At 43.9% G+C, this 20,917-nt stretch overlaps 1 protein-coding gene across 2 annotated transcripts in view; it reads left to right on the plus strand.

Annotated features, from left to right (window-relative positions):
• Positions 1-20,917, plus strand: part of DLGAP1 (DLG associated protein 1) — a 396,029-nt gene that overhangs the window by 251,060 nt on the left and 124,052 nt on the right. Inside the window, exon 5 of one of the 2 annotated variants that reach the window (XM_062201404.1) lies at positions 5,330-5,359. The exons of the other annotated variant lie outside the window; for it this stretch is intronic. Coding sequence (XP_062057388.1) covers positions 5,330-5,359 — 30 coding nt within the window. The remainder of the gene's footprint in view (positions 1-5,329; positions 5,360-20,917) is intronic. 2 annotated transcript variants of the gene reach the window in all.

A 20,917-nucleotide genomic window follows, 5' to 3' on the forward strand; every position in this document is an offset into this window, starting at 1 on the left:
TTTCGTAGGCATCTGGGGAGTGAACCAGTGGAAGACAGATCTCTTTTTGTCTCTTCCTCTCACTCTGACTCTCAGTCTGTCCTTCAAATAAATAAATCTTAAAATAATAATAATAATAATAAAAGGGAAAGGGTCCAGCAGCTACCATCTAGGAATGTGAAGCCAGTTCTTGTTTGGTTATTTTGATTTTATACCCAACAAGTTTATCTATATTTCCTCCCATTTTTCTTAAAAACTAAACAGTTCTTTTTTGACGCATCTTTCTCTACCTTCACCTTATCATATGTAGCTTTCTTTTATTAAAAAAGAAGAGGGGGTTGCTAAGAGTAGGGTACATGGGTTTCAGTCCACCTCCGGCTCCTGATTCCATCTTCCTGTTAATGCAGGAAGGAGTAGGTGCCGGATTGAGCTCCCAACTCCTGGCTTTGGCCTACCCCAGCCTTGGCCATTGTGTGCATTTGGGGAGACAACCAGCAGATGGGGACTCTCCCTCTCATAAATAAAAAAAGTTTTAAAGACACACTAAGCATTCTGTCTGGAAATCTAGAAATTTCTGTACTAAAATCCTTGAGTTCGTTGGGTATATTTTCAATTTCCTATGTTACTACAGGTGATAATGTTGTCAGACCTCCTGCCACTACATCAAGTTGCCTTTTCTCCAGTTTCCAATGACAATTTCCTTTAAAGGAAAAAAATTATTTTATTTATTTGAAAAGCAAAGTTACAGATCAGGAGACAAAAAGAGACAGATCTCCCATCTGCTGGTTCACTCCTCAAATGGCCACATCAGGCAGGCAAGGCCAAGCTGAAGTCAGGAGCCAGGAGCTTCATCCGGGTCTCCCACATGGGCACAGGGTCCCAAGAACTTAGGTTATCTCCCACTGCTTTCCCAGGCATGTTAGCAGGAAGCCAAATTAGAAGTGGAGCACCTAGGACTCAAACCAATGCCCATATGAGATGCCAGTATCATGGGCAGTGGTTTTACCCACTTTGCCACAGCACTGGCCCCTACATTGATCTTTACTCACCTCCATCAAGACCAGCCTCTGAGTAGAAATAGACAATGGTTAATATAATGAAGCTGAGTACTCTGCCCAACAATATATAATACATCCAATGGACGTTTTCTGGGATTAAGATCCTCCTTGAGACACTCAGGAATGATCACTTTTTCATTCAATGAATATGTACGGAGTGCTTGCTTCTCAGCAGGAAATTTTCAACAGAGGAGTGACAGCAGCAAACATGACAGACCAAGTCCCTGCTCTCATGCTGCTTCTATTCCAATGAGGAAGACAGGTAGAATCAGGAATCAAATGACATCAATGAGATAATTTCAGATAATGATAACTGCCATCAAAAAAAAAAAAATGAGTGGTGGTGGGTAGAGCAAGGCGGCTGCTCTATGTACAGTGATTAGGGGCTCTGAGGAAGTGACGTTTGTAGTGAAATCTGAATGAAGAGGAAGAGTTCCCTGCAGGAAAATTCGGCAGGTTAGAGGAGAGCATTCGAGCAAAGTTGATCAACGAGTGTCCTAGCTGGGGACAGAAAGCAACTAGCATTGCCAAGCCACGTGAGATGAAGTAGAAGTAGGGAAACAGAGATTGATACTTAATATAGTAGGGCCTTGTTTGTCAGGATTTCGCTGTGATCTAGCACATAAAGCCACCACCCACAACGCCAGCATCCCACATGGCACTGGTTGAGTCCTGGTTGCTCTACTTCCAATCCAGTTCTGTGCTAATGGGCCTGGAAAAGCAGCGGAAAGTAGTCCAATTGCTTGGGGCTCTGCACCCACGTGGGAGACCCAGAACAAGCTCCTATCTGGCTTCGGATTGGACCAACTCCAGCTGTTGTGGCCATTTGGTGAGTGAACCAGTGGATGGAAGACCTCTGCCTCCCTCTCTCTGTAAACTCTACCTTTCAAATAAATAAATCTTAAAAAAAAAAAAAAAAAAAAAAAAAAAAAAAAAAAAAAAAAAAAAAAAAAAACTTGCTTCAACAACAATGAGTTTGGAGGGTTTTTAAAATTTATTTATTTGAAAGCATTACAGAGAGAGAGAGGGAGAGACAGAGAGAGAGATCTTCCATCTGCTGGCTCACTCCACAGATGGCCACAATGGCCAGAGCTGGACCAGAACAAAGGCAAGAGCCAGGAGCTCCATCTGGGTCTCCCACATGGATTCAGGAGCCCAAACACTTAGACCTGCTTCCACCGCCTTTCCCAGGCCACCTGTGGAGCAAACCAGAACACAAACCAGCACCCATGCAAGTCACGGCTTTATCAGCTACACCACAATGCCGGCTGCCAAGATTAGCGGAGTAGTCATTCACCCTTTCTCATAAATTATGTTAACCTTGTCCTTCTCCCACAATTCTATATTAACTGGAATTAATTAATAGGTGAAATAGTAGGAAAGAAGGTAAAATAATTTTGAAATTAGAGAACTTCCACAGAAATCATACCTGGCTAGTGATTGGCTCTGACTTGCAAGAAGATAACAGGCATAAGTCTACGCAAATCACCACCAGGGTAGCAATTTTTCTACATTAAAGATATTGAGTAGTGAAAAAAAAAAAGTAGGTTTCTTTTTTTTTTTATCTTTCTCTTTCCTCTATTATTTTCAGATACCTCTGCAGACTATCAAGAATTGGGAGTAATAGGATCCATTGTGTGTATTTATGCATATATGTGTATGTTATGGTTTATCCTGAATTCCAGACAATGTCAATGTCAGCTACTCACCAGATAATGTCTATTGTGTGTCCTGGAAGTCAGCAGTACCATATGTAGCTTTTAGCATCAACATCAATGACTTCTTAAATATTCAACATGTTTAAAATCTTCACATTTTAAGATAAAGGTATCTTTTCCCTTCTTTCTATAGTTTTATGTATGATATTAATATTCGCTATATAACTACATGTAGCTAACTCAGAATTTTAAATCTAACAGTTATTTTGCAATATAAATGCCTTACACTACTATAAAGAAAATTTGGGGGATTAATAAAAAAAGTTCATATAGAGCTAATGACTCACTAACGGTTTTATTAAAATAATGTTTATAGTTAGAGTTCTAAAGTCAAATTCTTGTTTGTTTTTAACATCATGTTTCCTCAGTCAATAAATTATTGCTTATGGACTTCCTTCCACTGCTCTCTTCCCATCTCCCAGTAAGAATTTGTTTAGATTTCCACACAGAGACTGTTTCTACACAGTGATTAGAGTACATTGTTACCTTATCATGTAACATTTGTTGACAGCATAGTTACTGAAAAAAATTGCTGAAAAAATTATATTCTGATTATAAAGATTCTATACTTTGAAAAGATGATGGATCATTACTTAATAAGCTAATTGCTCGTGTCTGGCTTTGTCTGTTAGTTCAGTTGCCTGGTCAAAAAAATGCATATCCATGTAGGCTATGTTCTTAGTTGATCACAATAGCTGTTTCCAAAGTGATGTATGTGCAGGGTGCTTTGGCATTTGATGGGTGTAAGAGATTTTGAAATTACTGGCAAAGTAACAGTGAAATGCTGAAACCACTCACGTTTGGCCTGTTTCATTAAATTATAACCTTCTAATAAATAGCCCATGAAATATTTTAAGTTCAAAATATTCTTCTCTGAGATTGGGTGGGAAAAACTTACTTATAGTAATGGTGCCCTAAAACCACTCATACCAACTTGTAAGAGTCAGTTGTTATATTTTTAGGAAGTTTGTGAGCCTATGAATGCAAATTAAATTATATACACTTACTTAAGTAAATTTTGTTAAAAACAAGGGAACAAAGGTAATAGACACCTAAAACCCATGACCTCCTTAATCACTTGACTGCATTTCGCCATCGCGTTCGTGAGGTTGTTTACATTGACTGCATCTGTGTGGTGGAAGCACCACCCACCAGCATGGCTTCCTTGCAGAGCTTCCCAACTCCGCCTTCTGCGACAGGTGTTCATGAGGCAGGTACTTACATAGTGTTGAAGCTGAAAGAGGTGTGGATTTTAAGAAAATAATTTATATGAAGGTGAAAATAGTTTAACGGTGGATCACCTAAAAGATGTAATGACAAAAGGCTTGCTAGGAAAAGTGCAGATCAAGAGGCATCTGAATGCATGATTTTGTCCAATTTGTGGTTGAATTGCTGGCTGCTGATCCAAGAGTCCAGCCCAAATTGACAAAAGCATTCTGAGTATCAACAAACTATAGAACTTGCCATAAAGAGTATTGAATATTATTCCTAGACTGTGTGCTACACATCCTTTATATCAATAAAATTGATCAAATTCATGTTAACCATCGTAGCTGCATAGTTTCACACCCTGGAGAGTCCCTTGTTAAATGTTAACCAGACACCACCAATTTTGCAGGAAAGATGAAATTCAATAGGCAACTTTCTCAGAAAGTCCAAATGGAACCAAATGAGTCTTTTTGTGAACATAATCTGTTAAAATTAGTGAGTTCGCATGCTGATAGCAATTTGGCTTAACCATTTTGAAAAAGAGTATTATTTCCAATTTTAACTGGAAACTCCTCCAGTTTCAAAGAGAACTAGAATTTCAACCAAATGACATCTAGACACTCTTGCCCAGCCTTTAGGATGGTGCCTGTGGCATAGGGATTAGAGAACATTGTTTATTTGTACTTATAACTTATAAACACATACTTTTTAAATCAAATTATTGGATGCAATCTAATTTGTCTTCGTATTTTCACCACTGAACTCCCTGAAAGTGCACATGACCACCCAGGCAAGGGTAAGATCTTCTTGCTTCATAAACAACCCAGCCTGCTCAGAGAGTTTGTTCACTGTCTCCTCTGCAGGGAGCCAAAAGCCCAACCCATCACACCAAGAAAATCCCTCTAGGCCAACCAGCCCAAAGAAGTTGCCAAACAACATTGTTTTGCAACAGATATTACATGTTTCAACAAAAACCCTGTGCCAACCTGCATCAAGTGATCTCTCTGCCCAGCATGTTAAATAGGATGTACTGGTCCCTGGTGTCCTATTGTGGGAAGTTTTATAGACTCTCAATCTAGCATGACTTATATACAAAAATAGTCACTCAGACAAGCTTGGCCTTTGTCTCCTCCAATCTCTTATTAGTGAAAAATCCCCTCAAATGGTTTCCGTGGAGAAATGAAGACACCCATGAGGTCCAATCAAGACCTAAACATTATTTCATTGTAGACGTTGCTATTTGTTTCGTTCCGTTCTTGAAATGTCTGCAGAAGCAATCTAGATCCGAAGCATGTGTGCATTTTAAGACCTGCCAAGGGTCACCTGGGTCCATTATATAACTGCCACTTTTTGTTTCTATTCAAGGTGTCATAAAACTGAGTTCTGCAGTTGAAGGTACGTTTTTACAAGCGCAAAATCGATTCTGTTTTGCTTCAAGGTTGTACAGCGTGGCTTGTAGCTCGCAAGCTTCTGTGGCGCTGGTGTTTGACGCCGTGTCCCAGTGGCCAGCCGTGACTGTTCCATCTGTGTCTCTGCTCGTCCTGGTCCTGTGAGGCCCACGTCTCTCAGGCCCCCCACAAGCGGCATCCACACTGCCCTGAGAGGGTGGTGGTGTGGGGGGCCAGTATGTCTGGTCTCATTTCTTCATGCGATCACCTCAGATCCAGCGCCCCTGAGAGAGCCTCTGGCTCTCCAGCAGCCCCGTCAGAGGCTCGGCTTTGAGTCTCGTTAGGGAACTTTGCCTCGTGTCCCTACACAGGGCCTTGTATAGAGGACTTTTGTCCTTTACCCCCACCCAGCAGATGAGTTGGCCCCAGGAGTGTGTGGGCATGGAGGGTCGTGAGGGCTCCCAAATGAGAGCCCTGGCTGAGACTCTCGCCAGTCTCCCGGGAGGTTCTCACCGGCAGCGTGATCCACCGCCGTGTGGTGACATGAGACCAACTTCCTTGAGTGTCACCCTTGTCACCAAATGATGGTGCCCTTTAGTTACACAATCAAGAAGCTGAAAAGCAAAGAAAGAGGGATTCCAAGGAAACATGAAAACACACGACAGAGTGTTTTGCTGAGTAACCCCCCAGAATGTTTTTAAAAATACCTCATTATCTGAACTGATTCATGGGCTGTTGGCATAAAAGTGATCTCCTGACCCTCACAGCAGCTTTACAGTCCAAAAGTGGAGAATGTCTGATGTTCTCTACTGCGTTTCTGTGCTTGTTTGGGCGCATGTGTGTGTGTGTGTGTGTTCTCGCTTACTGGGAGTTTGTCGGTCATGCTTCCGAGGCTTCTTCATCCTCACTTAATCAGGGGAGGCTGCCTGGAAGAGGTGTTGGGCATTAAGGTGAGTTTTCTGACCTACAGAGGGATATGGCTTGATGAATGGGTGATGATGCATGGAGGTGGGAAGAGGGAAAAACACAGGGTTGGGGAGGTAGAGTGATGAGGCCCTCAGCCTGACTCAAGCAAAGGGATTCAGTGGGCTGAGGTTTGAAGCTTGGGAGATGAGAGAAGAGCTCAGAAATGTGCCCATGGAACAGGCAAATCCAGGCTTGCAGGGCAGAGTGGGGAGGAAGTCAGTCTCCCTTTGGGGATTTAGACCTGCCACCTTTTACAAAACCGAGTTGAGAAGGCAATGTTCCTGGCAAGCAAGCGAAAGATGCAGGCAGTGGTGTTTCAGGGAAGGCGGAGAAGCACAGCCGTGTCACCTCAAGCAGTGCGTGCTTCAGGCCGCTGCCAGGCCGGGCAGCAACTCAGGCTCCCTCCTCCCATGCGAACAGGATTTCAGGAGAGACTGTCCCCAGCTCTCCTTGCCTAGCAAATATGAACGATGCAGAAACAAAATCAAGCAGGACCATGAGAATGATGTTGCCTGTAGAGACGCCCAGTGGCAGCAGGAGCCGGGTTTCAGTTAATTATCTGTAGAATTACAGATCACAGTTGGTCCACCTTGGGCTGCTTTGAAGTCATACCTTTACATCGCCTGCTTGGCTTAAACACAGGATTCCATATGCAACAAAAGGCTGTAGAAACAACACAAAGATTGTTGTAGACGCCAGAAGGCCAGGAGAACACTAGTTCCTTTCAAAGGTTGTCCCACTAGGTTACTACTGGGTGGTGTGGCCCGTCTGAACCCCTGAATAGAGTTCTGTTCTCTGGACAAAGATGAGAGTCTGAGGGGGACATGAAGGCAGGAGGCAGGATGACTGCCCAGGGCTCGTTCAGCAGCCTCTGGCTGGCTCCCTCATCACCAGGCTTCTGCAGTGACCATGGGGAACCAAAGGTCAAGGCCAACTCCAGCTGCTATGTGAGTGTCTTTTTGGCAGCTTAATGGCTGAAAGCTGTACCAGCTTGAAGGCACAGGAGCATGTTGTGTTGTAAACATGTTAGAACATGTGTGTGCAGGGGTGGGCTGGGGGTGCTGGGCGTGTGGTGTTCAGTGCATGGATTCTCATTGCATCTAGCGTGGGAGACTCCTACAGCATGCTCCGTGCAATGTGTGTTGAACACTATCTCTTGATAAGAAATCGAACTCAGATGCTGATCCTGTGACTGCTTAGCCAATTCCTGGATTTGCTGTTTTCCATCTGTGGAATGAATTCAAGGCAGTTTCATACGGCTGATCGTGGCAATGGATGCACAGATCTGTGGAGGGACTGATTGCCATAAATAAGACATCTTCCCATTTCCTTAAAAATGACTGTTCTGGATTATTCTAGAACTCTGAAAATAGCATTAATACTCTAGGTAGGTTCTCCTTTTCTTTTTAACTGACATAGTTCTAAGAGAAAAACCAACAGAGGTCCCGTATGCTGTTTCCTGCCAAGTGTTTCTGCCGCCCAGTTTTGTGCCTCCAGTTTTCCTGAAGCACAGGTGCCTCCTTAAGCATTTTGCTACTTCGTGCCAGCTTTTAAACAGCAGAAAGCCGGAGGCCCGCGCGGCAGCCTAACAGGTAAAGTCGCTGGCTGCGGCGCCAACATCCCATGAGTTCCTGTTTGAGTCCTGCTGCTCCACTTCGACAGAGCTCCCTGCTAATGCCCCTGGGCAAACAGCAGAAGATGGCCCAAGTCCTTGGGTCCCTGCACCCACTTGGGAGACCCAGAAGAAGCTCTGGCTCCTGGCTTTGATCAGTGCAGCTCCAGCCATTGCGGCCATCTGGGGAGTGAACCAGCGGATGGAAGACCTCTCTCTCTCTCTCTCTCTTTCTCTCTCTCTCTCTCCCCCTCTACTTCCATAACTCTGCCTTTCAAATAACTAAATAAATCTTTTAAAAAAAAAACCTTAGCAGAAAGAATTTTACATCCCAGTAACAGTGAAGTGAGAAGTAAATTGTCCTCTGTAACACTGAAATTTATGCTTCAACAGAAACACATGTCAGTGATTTAGTTTAGTTATTTCACAATAAAGAAAACTATTTGAACAGGAAAAGATAAAGAAATAATTGAAAAATTTTATCAATAACACATGAATTCTTGTCTCTAATTTTATTTATTTGTTTATTTATTTGAAGATAGTGCCAGAGAAAGACAGAGCGAGAGATCTTCCATCTGCTCAGTCACTCCTCAAATAGCAGCAGTGGCTGGGGCTGGGCCAGACTGAAGCCAGGAGCCAGGAATTCCATCCGGGTCTCCCACATGGGAGACAGGAGACCAAGTACTTGAACCATCTTCTCCTGCTTTCCCAGGCACATTAACAGGGAGCTGGATTGGAAATAGAGCATCCAGGGCTCAAACTGGTGCTCTTAATTACAGTGCCGGGGTCCCAAGCCTCAGCTCAACATGCTGCACCATAATGCTGGCCATTAGCTCCAACTTTAGATTGAGATCTCAAACTGAGGAAAAAGTGTAAGACAGGTGCATCCAGACTATGACAAGAGGAGAAAAATCACCTATGCAAATAATTCCAGAATAGAATCTTCTAAATCTTCCTTGAAAAAAGGATTTTCTCTCTTGAAATTGGAGCATGGGGAGTTGGGTGAGAGGTGACATGTATTTTTACAAATAGGACAAGAGCAACATCCTTGCCAAAAAGAAATGAGAGTGGGCTGCCTGCAAAGCCAGCAACCCATATGGGCACCCGTTCAAGTCCCTGCAGTTTCACTTCTGCTCCAGCTCCCTGCTAATGCTCCAGGAAAAGCAGCAGAAAATGGCCCAAGTACTTGGGCCCCTGCCATCCACATGGGAGACTTAGACAGAGTTCCAAGCTCCTGGCTTCAGCCTGGCCCAGCCCAAACCATTGTGGACATTTGGGGAACAAACCAGCAGATGGAAGATCTCTGTCTCTGTAACTTTGCCTTTCAAATAAATAAATAAACCTTTTTTAAAAAGAAGAAGAAGAAGAAGAAATGAGAATGTAGGCCATATATGAGGGTGCTTTCAAAAGTTCAAGGAAAATGGGCCGGTGCCGTGGCTCACTTGGCTAATCCTCCGCCTGCGGCGCTGGTACCCCGGGTTCTAGTCCCAGTTGGGGCACCAGATTCTGTCCCGGTTGCTCCTCTTCCAGCCCAGCTCTCTGCTGTGGCCCAGGAAGGCAGTGGAGGATGGCCCAAGTGCTTGGGCCCTGCACCCACATGGGAGACCAGGGGAAGCACCTGGCTCCTGGCTTCGGATCGGCGCAGCGTGCCAGTTGTAGCGGCCATTTGGGGGGTGAACCAATGGAAAAAGGAAGACCTTTCTCTCTGTAGCTCTCTCTCTCTCTCACTGTCTAACTCTGCCTGTCAAAAAAAAAAAAGTTCAAGGAAAATGGAACTAAAAGATGTTTATTTAGGTGCAAAACAAATTGAAATCCATGCATACAAATGGACTTTGAAAAGTTCATGGAAAATGAGGACTACTAAAAAACTGCACATGGATTTCAAAAAAAAAAAAAAATTGGGCACCAAAATAAACATCTTCAAATTTTGTTTTTCCATCAATTTTTTTAAGTCCTCTCCTATTTCCACAAGTAGCATCAGAACACCGGCTTGTCAAGGAGAGATGAGAACATAGGAGGAGCTGAGTCATGGCTGAGTCAGCTCTGCGCTGATACCCTAGGGGCAGATATTTCTCTCCAGGGTGGGTAGGTCCAGCCCCGGCAGACAGGCTGTGCCCAGCAGAGGCATTGCGTGCGGCCCCGTGGGGTGGGTGCCGGCTCCTGTAGTGGAAGGCTGACTAAGACCTTTGTCGGGGTACCCAGGGTATGTTCCAGGATGAGCTCTGCCACAGAGGCAACCTGTCTCTACCTCCTAGGTGAGGATCCAAAGCCCCGTATGACCTAACGTTGTTTTGAAAACCCCATGAGGAAATGAAATTTGACTTCCTTGAAAAAGCTCCATGTCTTTAAACATAGGCACAGTGAACCTCCCTGAAGAAATAAGATAGACTGGATGACTACTGGAGCTCTCGCCAGCTTGTGATGACCCCTTGCATGGGGGTGCTGGGCCCTCTCTGTCTCCCAATCCAGGAGAAGCCTGGTAGAGGTAGTGGTGAAACTGCAGGCCTCTCCATGAATGGACAATTTTGATGTTGAAGCAAAAGCTCCCCTGAGCAAGTGGATTTTCTCATTTCCTTTTCCCTTCATGTCACTTTGTTATATGTAGATTTAATGAAAAATTTATTTTCATTTGAAAGGAATAAAGGCAGAGAGACACAGAGAGGAGAGATCTGCCATCCACTGGTTCATTCCCCAAATGCCTGCAACAACCAGAGCTGGGCCAGGCCAAAGCCAGGAATCAGGAACTCAGTCCAGGACTCCCACAAGTGTGGCAGGGATCCAAGTCCTTGAGCCATCATCTGCTCATCCCACGGTGTAAGAAAAAAGTAGGAATTGGGAGCAGAGCTGGGACCGATACCCAGGCTCTCTGACATGGATGTGGGCATCCCAAGCCGCATCTTAACTGCTAAGCAAAACATCCACCCCAGATATGTTTAAAGTTTCCTACTGCTCCACTGTAATGTTTACCGGCCATACACTCCATCAGAGAAGGGGACCCTGGACTCTTGTCCTATCCAAGGTGCTGCTTCCTATGGCCCTGAGGCCTCTGACCCAGCAAATGCAAATACTTCTCAAGAATAGAAAAAAGGAGCCAGTGTTGTAGCGTAGCTGATTAAGCTGCTGCCTGTGATGCTGGCATCCCATATGGACACTGGTTCGAGTCCCAGCTGCTCAACTTCCAGTCAAGCTCCCTGCTGATGTGCCTGGGAAGGCAGCAGAAGATGGCCCATGTCCTTGGGCCCCTGCACCCACGTGGGAGACCTGAAAGAAGTTCCTGGCTCTTGGCTTCAGTCTGGCCCAGCCCCGGCCCTTGTGGCCATCTGGAGAGTGAACCAGCCAGATGGGAGATCTGTTTCTCTCTCACTCACTCTCCGTGTAACTGTGCCTTTCAAATAAATAAAATAAATATATTTTTAAAAATACCCAAAAAATGGTAACTCAAAGGTATTGTAGCCTTTTCTCAATTTTCAAAATTTTCAAAATTCTAAATACCCCTAGCATACTGTCTGTATTTTAAATCTGTAAAAATAGGAGCTGCTTATTCATTATAGAGCTCCAATTTGACTGGTTTTACTTAGGAAATTCTATTTTCCACAATATAACATGCAATATACCCACATGGATTTCACATTTTAAAAATATTCCAAATGTGCTGCTATCATGTCCTCCGTAGATGAATTTTGTTCTTGCCATTGTGTGTTTCTATTTTTTCAGCAAAGCCATCTGCTCAGTGTGGCAGGGTAGGCTGTGTTATACACATTAACACATCAGCTGGTGACGGCCCACCTTCTAGTGGGTAATTGAGAATGAAGTTTCAATATTTTTACTACTGAAAATCAAAGTGTCTTTGCAGGCAGGGAGCTGACAGGGCTCTGGGAGGATGGCCTCCCGGGAAGGAATTCCTCCCTTTCCATGGGAGTGAAAGGCAATGGTGTCCGCAACTTAAAAATGGAATACTGTAGGAGCTGACAACAACATCCAAGAAACATGTTTCTGCAGAGAAACCCGGTCTGCTTGTAGGCGAAACCTGAATGCTGGGTCGGCTGCTGCACCAATAGATGTTCTCTTCTCAAATGGGCTTAGCAGAAAAACTCATCACACTTTGGGTGACAGTTTTCTATTAGACAGTAATGTGCCTAGGAGCAGGCAGTTGAGGATTTACCAAATACAGTTGCCCCTTGGTATCCAGGAGAGACTGGTGCTAGGACCTCCCACAAATACCAAAACCTAGGAACACTCGAGTCAGTGGTGTCATGTCAGCATAGACCCCAGGCACCTCCTCCCATAAGCTTTAATCATCTCTAAGGGCCAGCGTAGTGATGCAGCAGGTTGAGCCTGCCAGCGCCCTGTATCAGATCACTTGTCCAGGTGCCGGCTGCTCTGCTTCTGATCCAGCTCCCTGCTAATGTGTCTGGAAAGGCAGTGGAAGATGGCCCAAATACTTGAGACCCTGCCACTCATGTGGGAGAATAGAATGGAGTTTCTGACTCCTGGCTTCTGCCTGGCCCATCCCTGCTTCTTGCAGCCATTTGGGGCGTGAACCAGCAGAGGGAAGATCTCTGTCTCTCTGCCTTTCAAATAAATAAATGAATATTTTTAAATAATCTCTAGATTACTTATAGTACCTAATGCAATGTAAATGCTCTGTAAATAGTTGTTATGCTGTGTTGTTTAGTGAATAAGAACAAAAAAAATCTGCACATGCTCAGTACAGATTTAGGGTGTTTTTTCCCAAATATTTTCAATGGCTTATTTATTTATTTATTTATTTATTTATTTGAAAGGCAGAGTTACAGAGAGAGAGAGAGGTATCTTCTATCCACTGGTTCATTCCTCAAATTGCTGCAATGGCCAGGGTAGGGCCAGGTGGTAGCCAGGAGCCTGGAACTACACTGGGGTCTCCCATGTGGGTGGCAGGGGTCCAAGCATTTGGGCCATCGTACACTGCTTTCCCAGGCACGTTAGCAGGGAGCTGCATCAGAAATAAAGCACCTGGGACTTGAACCAGCGCTCCAGATAGGATGCCAGCATCGCAGGCAATGGCTTAATCTACTGCAGAACGCCAGACACTTCCAATATTTTTAATCTGTGATTGGCTGAATCCTTGGACACAGAACCTGTGGGTACAGAGGGCTGACCATAGCCTCTTAAGACAAGGATCCTCTTGAAATGGCAAAGATGGATCCATGTGACCCAGAAACTGGAAAAAGATCAGTCGAAGGAACAATTCCAAGAGTCACCTAATTTGTAGTCTGTCTTGGGATTGCCTTCACCTCTGAGACAGTTAACCTTGGGTGACCACTGGTAGCATTTCAGAGCTCTCTTCTCTATTTCTGCATCTGTAGTAGAAAGCCAACCACTAACTGGAGAGGCTTGATGAGTACCCAGTGTTGGCTCCCATGTCCTCACCCACAGAATGGAGATCTCTGTTTGTCAGGGCAGCTGTACAAACTAAACAAGATGATTTCCATGAATACTTAACACCGTGTATGGAATACAGTAGGTGCTCAGTAAGCTCTTTTTCTCCTCTTCCACCTTTCTTCATTTTGTGTTGAACTCTCTGCAGCCCTTCTTCTATCCAGTGTCCAAGGTTCTAGCAAACAAGTGATCAGTTCCAGCAGAACTGTGTGGTAGCACGCTGCTGAAAGATTTTCATTTGAGGTCAAGTCATACACAAACAGAGCAGGTATAAACCCTGGCTTCTCCAGTCTGACAGTACTTGGAGGGAAACAGCTTCTCACTGGTCATCTAGCCCAGAGTCATGGCAGCTCATGGGAGCCCTCGCTCAAAGAAAGACACTGCCAGGAGCCAATCACAACCCTGACCTGGGGTGTCCAAATCAGACGGGAGTGTTCCCTACCTGCTTTTCCAATCCCTGTACAGAGGGGGAAGAGGAAAGGTTTTCGGTCTGGTATAATAAAATAATAGTGATTGTGTTATAATAAAGTAGTTGATACTTTGGGTGTTCCTGAGCATGCTGTTGTCACCACTCACCAAGAATATGGAAAAACCAAGAGCTCATTATTCCATGCACATAGGATGCCATAGTCACTCAGCATGCTCTCCTGGAAGTGGGGAAACATAGCCAGCCATTCGTAATGCTGACATAACCCATAATGGGTGATGTGTAGGTGAAAGTCTGCCTCAAAGTCCAAAATAAATAAAAACAAACAATTATGAAAGTGTTTGAATCAGGCAAACTGAAACGAATAGGTCCTGAGAGCAGCCTTTCAGAAACCTCTGAACTTCTGCAGCCAAAACTAATAAAAATCTGTGCTGAAAAAGCAGACTTGAACACCTAGCAACAAATGGGCATAGACCTGAAGACCATCTGCATCCAAAGCACCATGACCATTACTTTACCCTCCACCTGGGGACAGGAAATTCATAAGTCAAAGACAAGCTATCAAGAAAAGTCTGCCATCTTTAGTCACAGATTGATTTTCTCCCATTTCTTCATATTTCTTAAGAGTAAGATTCAATGACTGTGTATTTGTTTTTATTTGAAAGAGAGAGACAGAGAGACAGAGATCTTCTATGTGCTGTTTTCATTCCCCAGATGCCCACAGCAGCCAGGGCTGAGACAGGCAAAGATAGGGACCCAGAACTCAAACCAGATCTCCTATATGGGTGGATAGAACTCAAGCATTTGAGCTATCACCTGCTGCCTCCCAGGGTGCACATTAGCAAGAAACTGGAATCGGAAGCAGAGCTGGGACTCAACCCCAGGCCCTCCAGATGGGGATGCAGGCATCCTAAGCAAGTCTTAACCAATCATCCACCCTGTGTGATTGTTTTTATTTTAGCAGACTACTGGAAGTTCTCAATGTAAAGAGAGCTCTTACTCTGAAAGAACACCCAATCCTATTAAGTTGCACAAGGACAGTGGTCTGACTAGGAGTCTTCAATGCCAATTCAGCAGGAGTATCAAAGCTGCTTCTAGTATTTCAATCCCAGATTTAGAATATGGCCTTTACATTTTCCATTTAAAATTACGGTCTGACCCTCCTGGTAACTTTGGAACATGCCATAATGTAGACAACTGATGAAATCACTTAGTGCTGTGGTTTGGAGTGTAATCCTGGAAATTGCACCCTCTTAAACGCACCATCACACCCATTAAAATGGACTGTGGGATCGAATTTGTGTTGATTCTGGTGTGCGTTTGGCATTCCACTAAGATGCTTGCATGTCTAAATATTGCCACAGCTGTGTATACAACAGTTCTGTAGAAGCTCTTGATGCTTTCAGTTGCAAGGACATACATTATTATTGTTGTTTCACCAAGGAAAAAGCGAAAGTATTTTTATAGTCATGTGTCAAGGCAATGGAAAATCAGATGTCATTCTGAAAGCTTTATGGCTGCGAAATGTTGTAGGGGTAAGGATGTTCGGGGATTTCCTAGCTTTTACTAACTTGTGTGCTTAGGTGAAGACAGAATGCTACTAGTGCATCCAGGAACAGACAGTGGCACTTGAACCTGCTGAGAGACACAGAAGCAAGCTGACTTCCATTCCAAGCCTTCTGCATCCCATTGTCGATGTGCTAGTTGGTCTCCTGAAGCATAAACCCCTAAGACTCTGCTTGGAACCTACTACATTGGAAGAAAGTATAGAATTGTGGAAAGGACATTCCAAGGTTCCAGCCTCATAGCCACAGCTTCCTGGCTGTGGTATCATCCAAAGTAATGATTCTTGATGTGGGCATTTGGTGTAGTCATTAAGGCTCCACTTGGGACACCTACGTTTTATGTCAGAGTGCCTGGGTTTGAGTCCAGGTTATGCTTCCAATTCCAGCATCCTGCTAATGCACACCCTGGGAGGTAACAGCTGGTGGCTCAGATGCTTGGGTCCATGCAACCCACATGGGAAATAAATATTAAGTCCCAGGCTCCTGGCTTCAGTGTAGCCCAGCCATGGGCATTTGGTGAGAAAACAGAAGATCGATCTCTCTCCCCACTTTCAAATAAACAAAAATTTTAAAAATAAAGTGACTTTCTCTTTCTGAATAACAATTTCCGTACCTATAAAGTGGGATTAAAGCTACTTAGCAGCTCAATGATTAAAAGATTATAGCTTTATTTTATTTCATTTTATTCTTAGCACCCCAATGATTAAAAGATTAAATAAAATGAAATAATGTTGAATTTCCTTGTAATTTATTTAGTACATAAGCTAAACTTCATATATTTTATGTTTATTTATATCATTCTTATTGCTTTTATTTATATTATATTTGTCCCAAAAATAAATTACTAAAAAATTCACATGTTGTTACTTTTTTAAATCTGGGAGGCAGAGAGACAGAGACAGAGCTCCCTTTTCCTGGTTCACTTCCCAGATGCATGCTGGGGCCAGGGCCAAAACCAGAAGCCAGGAATTCAATCCACTTTCTACACGGGTGGCCAACTACTGGAGATATCACCTGCTGCCTCCCAAGGTCTGCACGGGACTGGACAGAAGCTGGAGTCAGGAGCAGAACCAGCACCAAATTGAAGCACTCCAACGTGGGATGCAGGAATCTTGATCAATATCTTAACCACTAGGCCAAACACCAGCCCCCTATTTTGCAACTTTGACTCGATGTTATTTTGTAACTTTTTAGGAATAATGATCATGTGTCTGAGTAATTATGAATTTATATTTTAGTAGCTTAAATATAATTTTATGATGTGTAATCTAATGGAAATGTAACTAAGACAGATGCCATCAAAATCACTTTAGAAAAACAATCAGACTATATCCTGCTTATTATTGTGTCTTAAGTTTACAGTTTGTTTGTTTGTTTTGTTTTGTTTTGTTTTGTTTTGTTTTGTTTGACAGGCAGAGTTAGTGAGAGAGAGAGAGACAGAGAGAAAGGTCTTCCTTCTGTTGGCTCACCCCTCAAATGGCCGCTATGGCTGGCGCTGCGCCGATCCGAAGCCAGGAGCCAAGTGTCCCCTCCTGGTCTCCCATGCAGGTGCAGGGCCCAAGCACTTGGGCCATCCTCCGCTGCACTCCCGGGCCACAGCAGAGAGCTGGACTGGAAGAGGAGCAACCGGGACAGAATCCGGCGCCCCAACCGGACTAAAACCCAGGGTGCCGGCGCCGCAGGCGGAGGATTAGCCTAGTGAGTCGCGGCGCCAGTTTTCTTTCCTTTTTTAAAAGAAAATATTGCTTTAGAGTAGAATTAGTCTAATAAATATTAATCAAATTAAAATATAACATTGGAAAAACATAACGTTAAAAATACAATGCTGGAAACTTACCACCATGGAATGACTTGGACCATATCAGCCTTTTTCAATATAAAGGCAAACATAGATTACATTTGTAAGGACCAGTGAGGTAGAGGAATCAGGTTGCCCAAGGGCTGTGGCAAGAGGTATAGAAAGACTTTCCAAACCTGATGCATTCTATGTTGTTTCATTTTTATCATCTCTTTACTTATGAACACTTTAATGAACACTTAATGATGAAGTTATTAAGTGTCAATACTGTCTCATGCCTTGTTCTAGGCCGTGGGGTTTGAAAATGAACCAGACATAGTACTGCTGTCTAGAGGAGCAGACATATGTGTAAACAGGATCACTTTAATTTAACATAATAAATGTAGCAGTGGGAGTATATAAAAAGAATCAGGTGGACATAGATGTCAGAATACTACTTGGGTGAATCAGAAGGAAGTCCCAGAGAGTATATCAGGGTATATAAAAGAGTATATAAAAGGCAGGCAGAAGGCAAAGATAAAAGGGAGCTGTGTGCCCCGGAAATGACTCATCCTCTTAAGTGAGATGTGGCTGCAGCTGCAGTGAGTGAGATGTGATCCCTGGCCATGCAGGTGAGAAACACAATTCCAAGATTCCTTTAGGCAATAAATCACCAGACAAGCATTTCATTTCACAGGCACTTCAAAAACTTCATAGAAAAATAAAATTTAAGACTAAGTTTATTTTGGTGTTAAAAAATAAGTCTGAAATCCATGCATACAGGGTCTTTTAAAAGTTTATGGAAAATGTGGGTTTTTTTTTTTTAGATCTATTTATTTATTTGAAAGGCAGAGGGACCGGTGCTGTGGCGTAGCAGGTAAAGCCACCACCTGCAGTGCCAGCATCTTGGGCCCTGCAACCACATGGGAGACCAGGAGAAGCACCTGGCTCCTGGCTTCGGATCATTGTGGTACGCCGGCCACCCATTGGAGGGTGAACCAACAGAAAAAGGAAGACCTTTCTCTCTGTCTCTCTCTCTCACTGTCCACTCTGCCCGTCAAAAAAAAAGAAAAGAAAAAGAAAATCAACATACAAGGAAAAAAATGCATTGGTTCAATCCTAGTTCCCAGTCTCCTCCACAGGTAACCCATCATACTAGTCTTCTTTTTTCTGAGCAGGTATATACTTTTTGCATATTAAACATTACAAAAATGTGTTTTTCTCTTTTATTACACAAAGCATAATATACTAAATGTATTGTATATCTTGATTTTTCATATAACATTCCCTATTTCCATTGAAAACTTTTTGGTTCTGTTTTGCAGATATGTCAAAGAACTCATGAAAAATTAGTATTATGGAAGGACTTACAGATTTTAAGTTTTTTGCACCAAAATACACTCATCTTTTAAAAATTTAGTTATTTATTTATTTTCATTGTATTTGAATTGCAGAGAGACGGAGACAAAGAGATCTTCCATTCATTGGTTCACTTCTCAAATGCCTGCAACAGTCAGGGCTGAGTCAGGCCAAGCCAGGAGCCAGGAACTCCATCCATGTCTCCTACCTGGTTGGCAAGGACCCAAGTACTTCAGCCATCACCTGCCACCTCCCAGGGTGTGCACCTGCAGGAAGCTGGATCTGTAGAATAGCTAAGACTCCAACCAGGTGCTTCAGTGTATAGAATGCAGGTGTCCCAGCAGTGAATCCACAGTTGCACCAAACGCCCACTCCTAACCTCATTTTTAAATTCCATTTTTTGACATTTTCTTAAAAAATTTTTTTAATAATCTATTTGAGAGGTAGAGAGAAAGAGAGAGAGAGGTCTTATTCACTGATTTACTCCCTAAATGCCTGATATGTTTAGAGCCACAGCTGGGAGCTGGCAGCTCCATCTAGAATTCCCACCTGGGTGGCAAGAACCCAATTACTTGAGCCATCACAGCTGCCTTCTAGACACTGCATTATCAGGTAGCTAGAGTCAGTAGCAGAACCCAGGAATCTAACCCAGATATTCTGTTGTGGGATGTGGGCATCCTAACCAATATTCTTTTGGTTTTTTTTTTTTTTTTTTTTTTTTTTTTGACAGGCAGAGTTAGACAGTGAGAGAGAGAGACAGAGAGAAAGATCTTCCTTCCATTGATTCACCCCCCCCCCCCAATGGCCGCTACGGCTGACACACTGCACCGATCCCAAGCCAGGAGCCAGGTGCTTCTCCTGGTCTCCCATGCAGGTTCAGGGCCCAAGCACTTGGGCCATCCTCCACTACCTTCCTGGGCCATAGCAGAGAGCTGGACTGGAAGAGGAGCAACCAAGACAGAACCCGGCGCCCCAACCAGGACTAGAACCCGGGGTACCAGCGCCGCAGGCAGAGGATTAGCTTAGTGAGCCGCGGCGCCAGCCCTAACCAACATCTTAATCACTAAGCTAAACATCTGCCCCTCTACAAACTTTGAAGTACCTTGTCTACAGTACTCCACTATACGGATATATCGTAATTTATTAACAATTTTTTCTTTACCACACAATTAGATTTCAAACAGCACTTGAATAAATAATATTGTAGACATAATTTTATCCTGCTGTCTTCAGGCTAAATCCCTAAAGCAGGGTCGCTGATTATATTAAGTACCTTAGGTTTTGCTAAACAAAAAAACAACCTTCAAATTTCAGTGGCTTAACATACCAGAAGTCTTCCATTTCCTACTACATCTTGCATGAAGGTTGGCAGGAAGATTCCACTCCACAAAGTCTCTTAGAGACCCAGGCTGCCACAGGCTCCACCCCCTTGTGCCAGCACCAAGTGGACCCCACAGCCCTCATTATCATTACAGCAGGAAAAAGAGAGAGAGAACCTCATGCCAGGAGTGACAAAGTATTTCTACCCTTATTTCATTGGCTAGAACGAGTCACATGGCTCTACCACACTTCAAGTTCACTGGGAAATGCAGTTTTTTCTGTGTTTCCAGCACAAGAGACTGTAACACGGTAAGCACTTATTATATACACATCACAAAGGGTCTGTGCTCTTTTAATTTACAAAATTCTGCCAAATTACTTTCCATAGGTTTTTTTAAAAAAGATTTTATGTTTTATTTATTTGAAAGACAGAGTTACAGAGAGAGGTCCTCCATCCGCTGGTTCACTCCCCAGATGGCCACAACGGCTGGAACTGTGCCAATCCAAAGCCAGGAGCCAGGAGCTTCCTCCGGGTCTCCCACATGTGTTCAGGGGCCCAAGGACTTGGGCCATCTTCTACTGCTTTCCCAGGCCACAGCAGAGAACTGGATCAGAAGAAAAGCAGCCAGGACTAGAATCGGCGCCCATATGGGATGCCGGAGCTTCAGGCCAGGGCTTTAATCTGCTGCGCCACAGCACCAGCCCCTCCTTCCGTAGGTTTGGGTTTTTTCTTTTTTCTTTTTTTTTTTTTTAAGATTTACCTTTATTTATTTGAAAGATGGAGTACAGAGAGAGGTAGAGACACAGAGAGAGGTCTTCCATCCGATGGTTCACTCCCCAGATGGCCGCAACAGGCAGAGCTGCGCCAATCTGAAGCCAGGAGCCAGGAGCTTCTACCATGTCTCCCATGTGGTTGCAGGGGCCCAAGGACTTGGGCCATCTTCTACTGCTTTCCCAGGCCATAGCAGAGACCTGGATCAGAAGTAGAGCAGCTATATGGGATGCCAGCACTTCAGGCCAGGGCATTAACCCACTGTGCCACAGCGCCAGCCCCTCCATAGGTTTTTACAAGGGACACCAACACACTGTTCACTGCTACTGCTCTCTCTGCCATTTCTCCT

This window comes from Lepus europaeus, chromosome 9 (genome assembly GCF_033115175.1).
Source record: "Lepus europaeus isolate LE1 chromosome 9, mLepTim1.pri, whole genome shotgun sequence".
In the NCBI taxonomy this organism is placed as follows: Eukaryota; Metazoa; Chordata; class Mammalia; order Lagomorpha; family Leporidae; genus Lepus; species Lepus europaeus.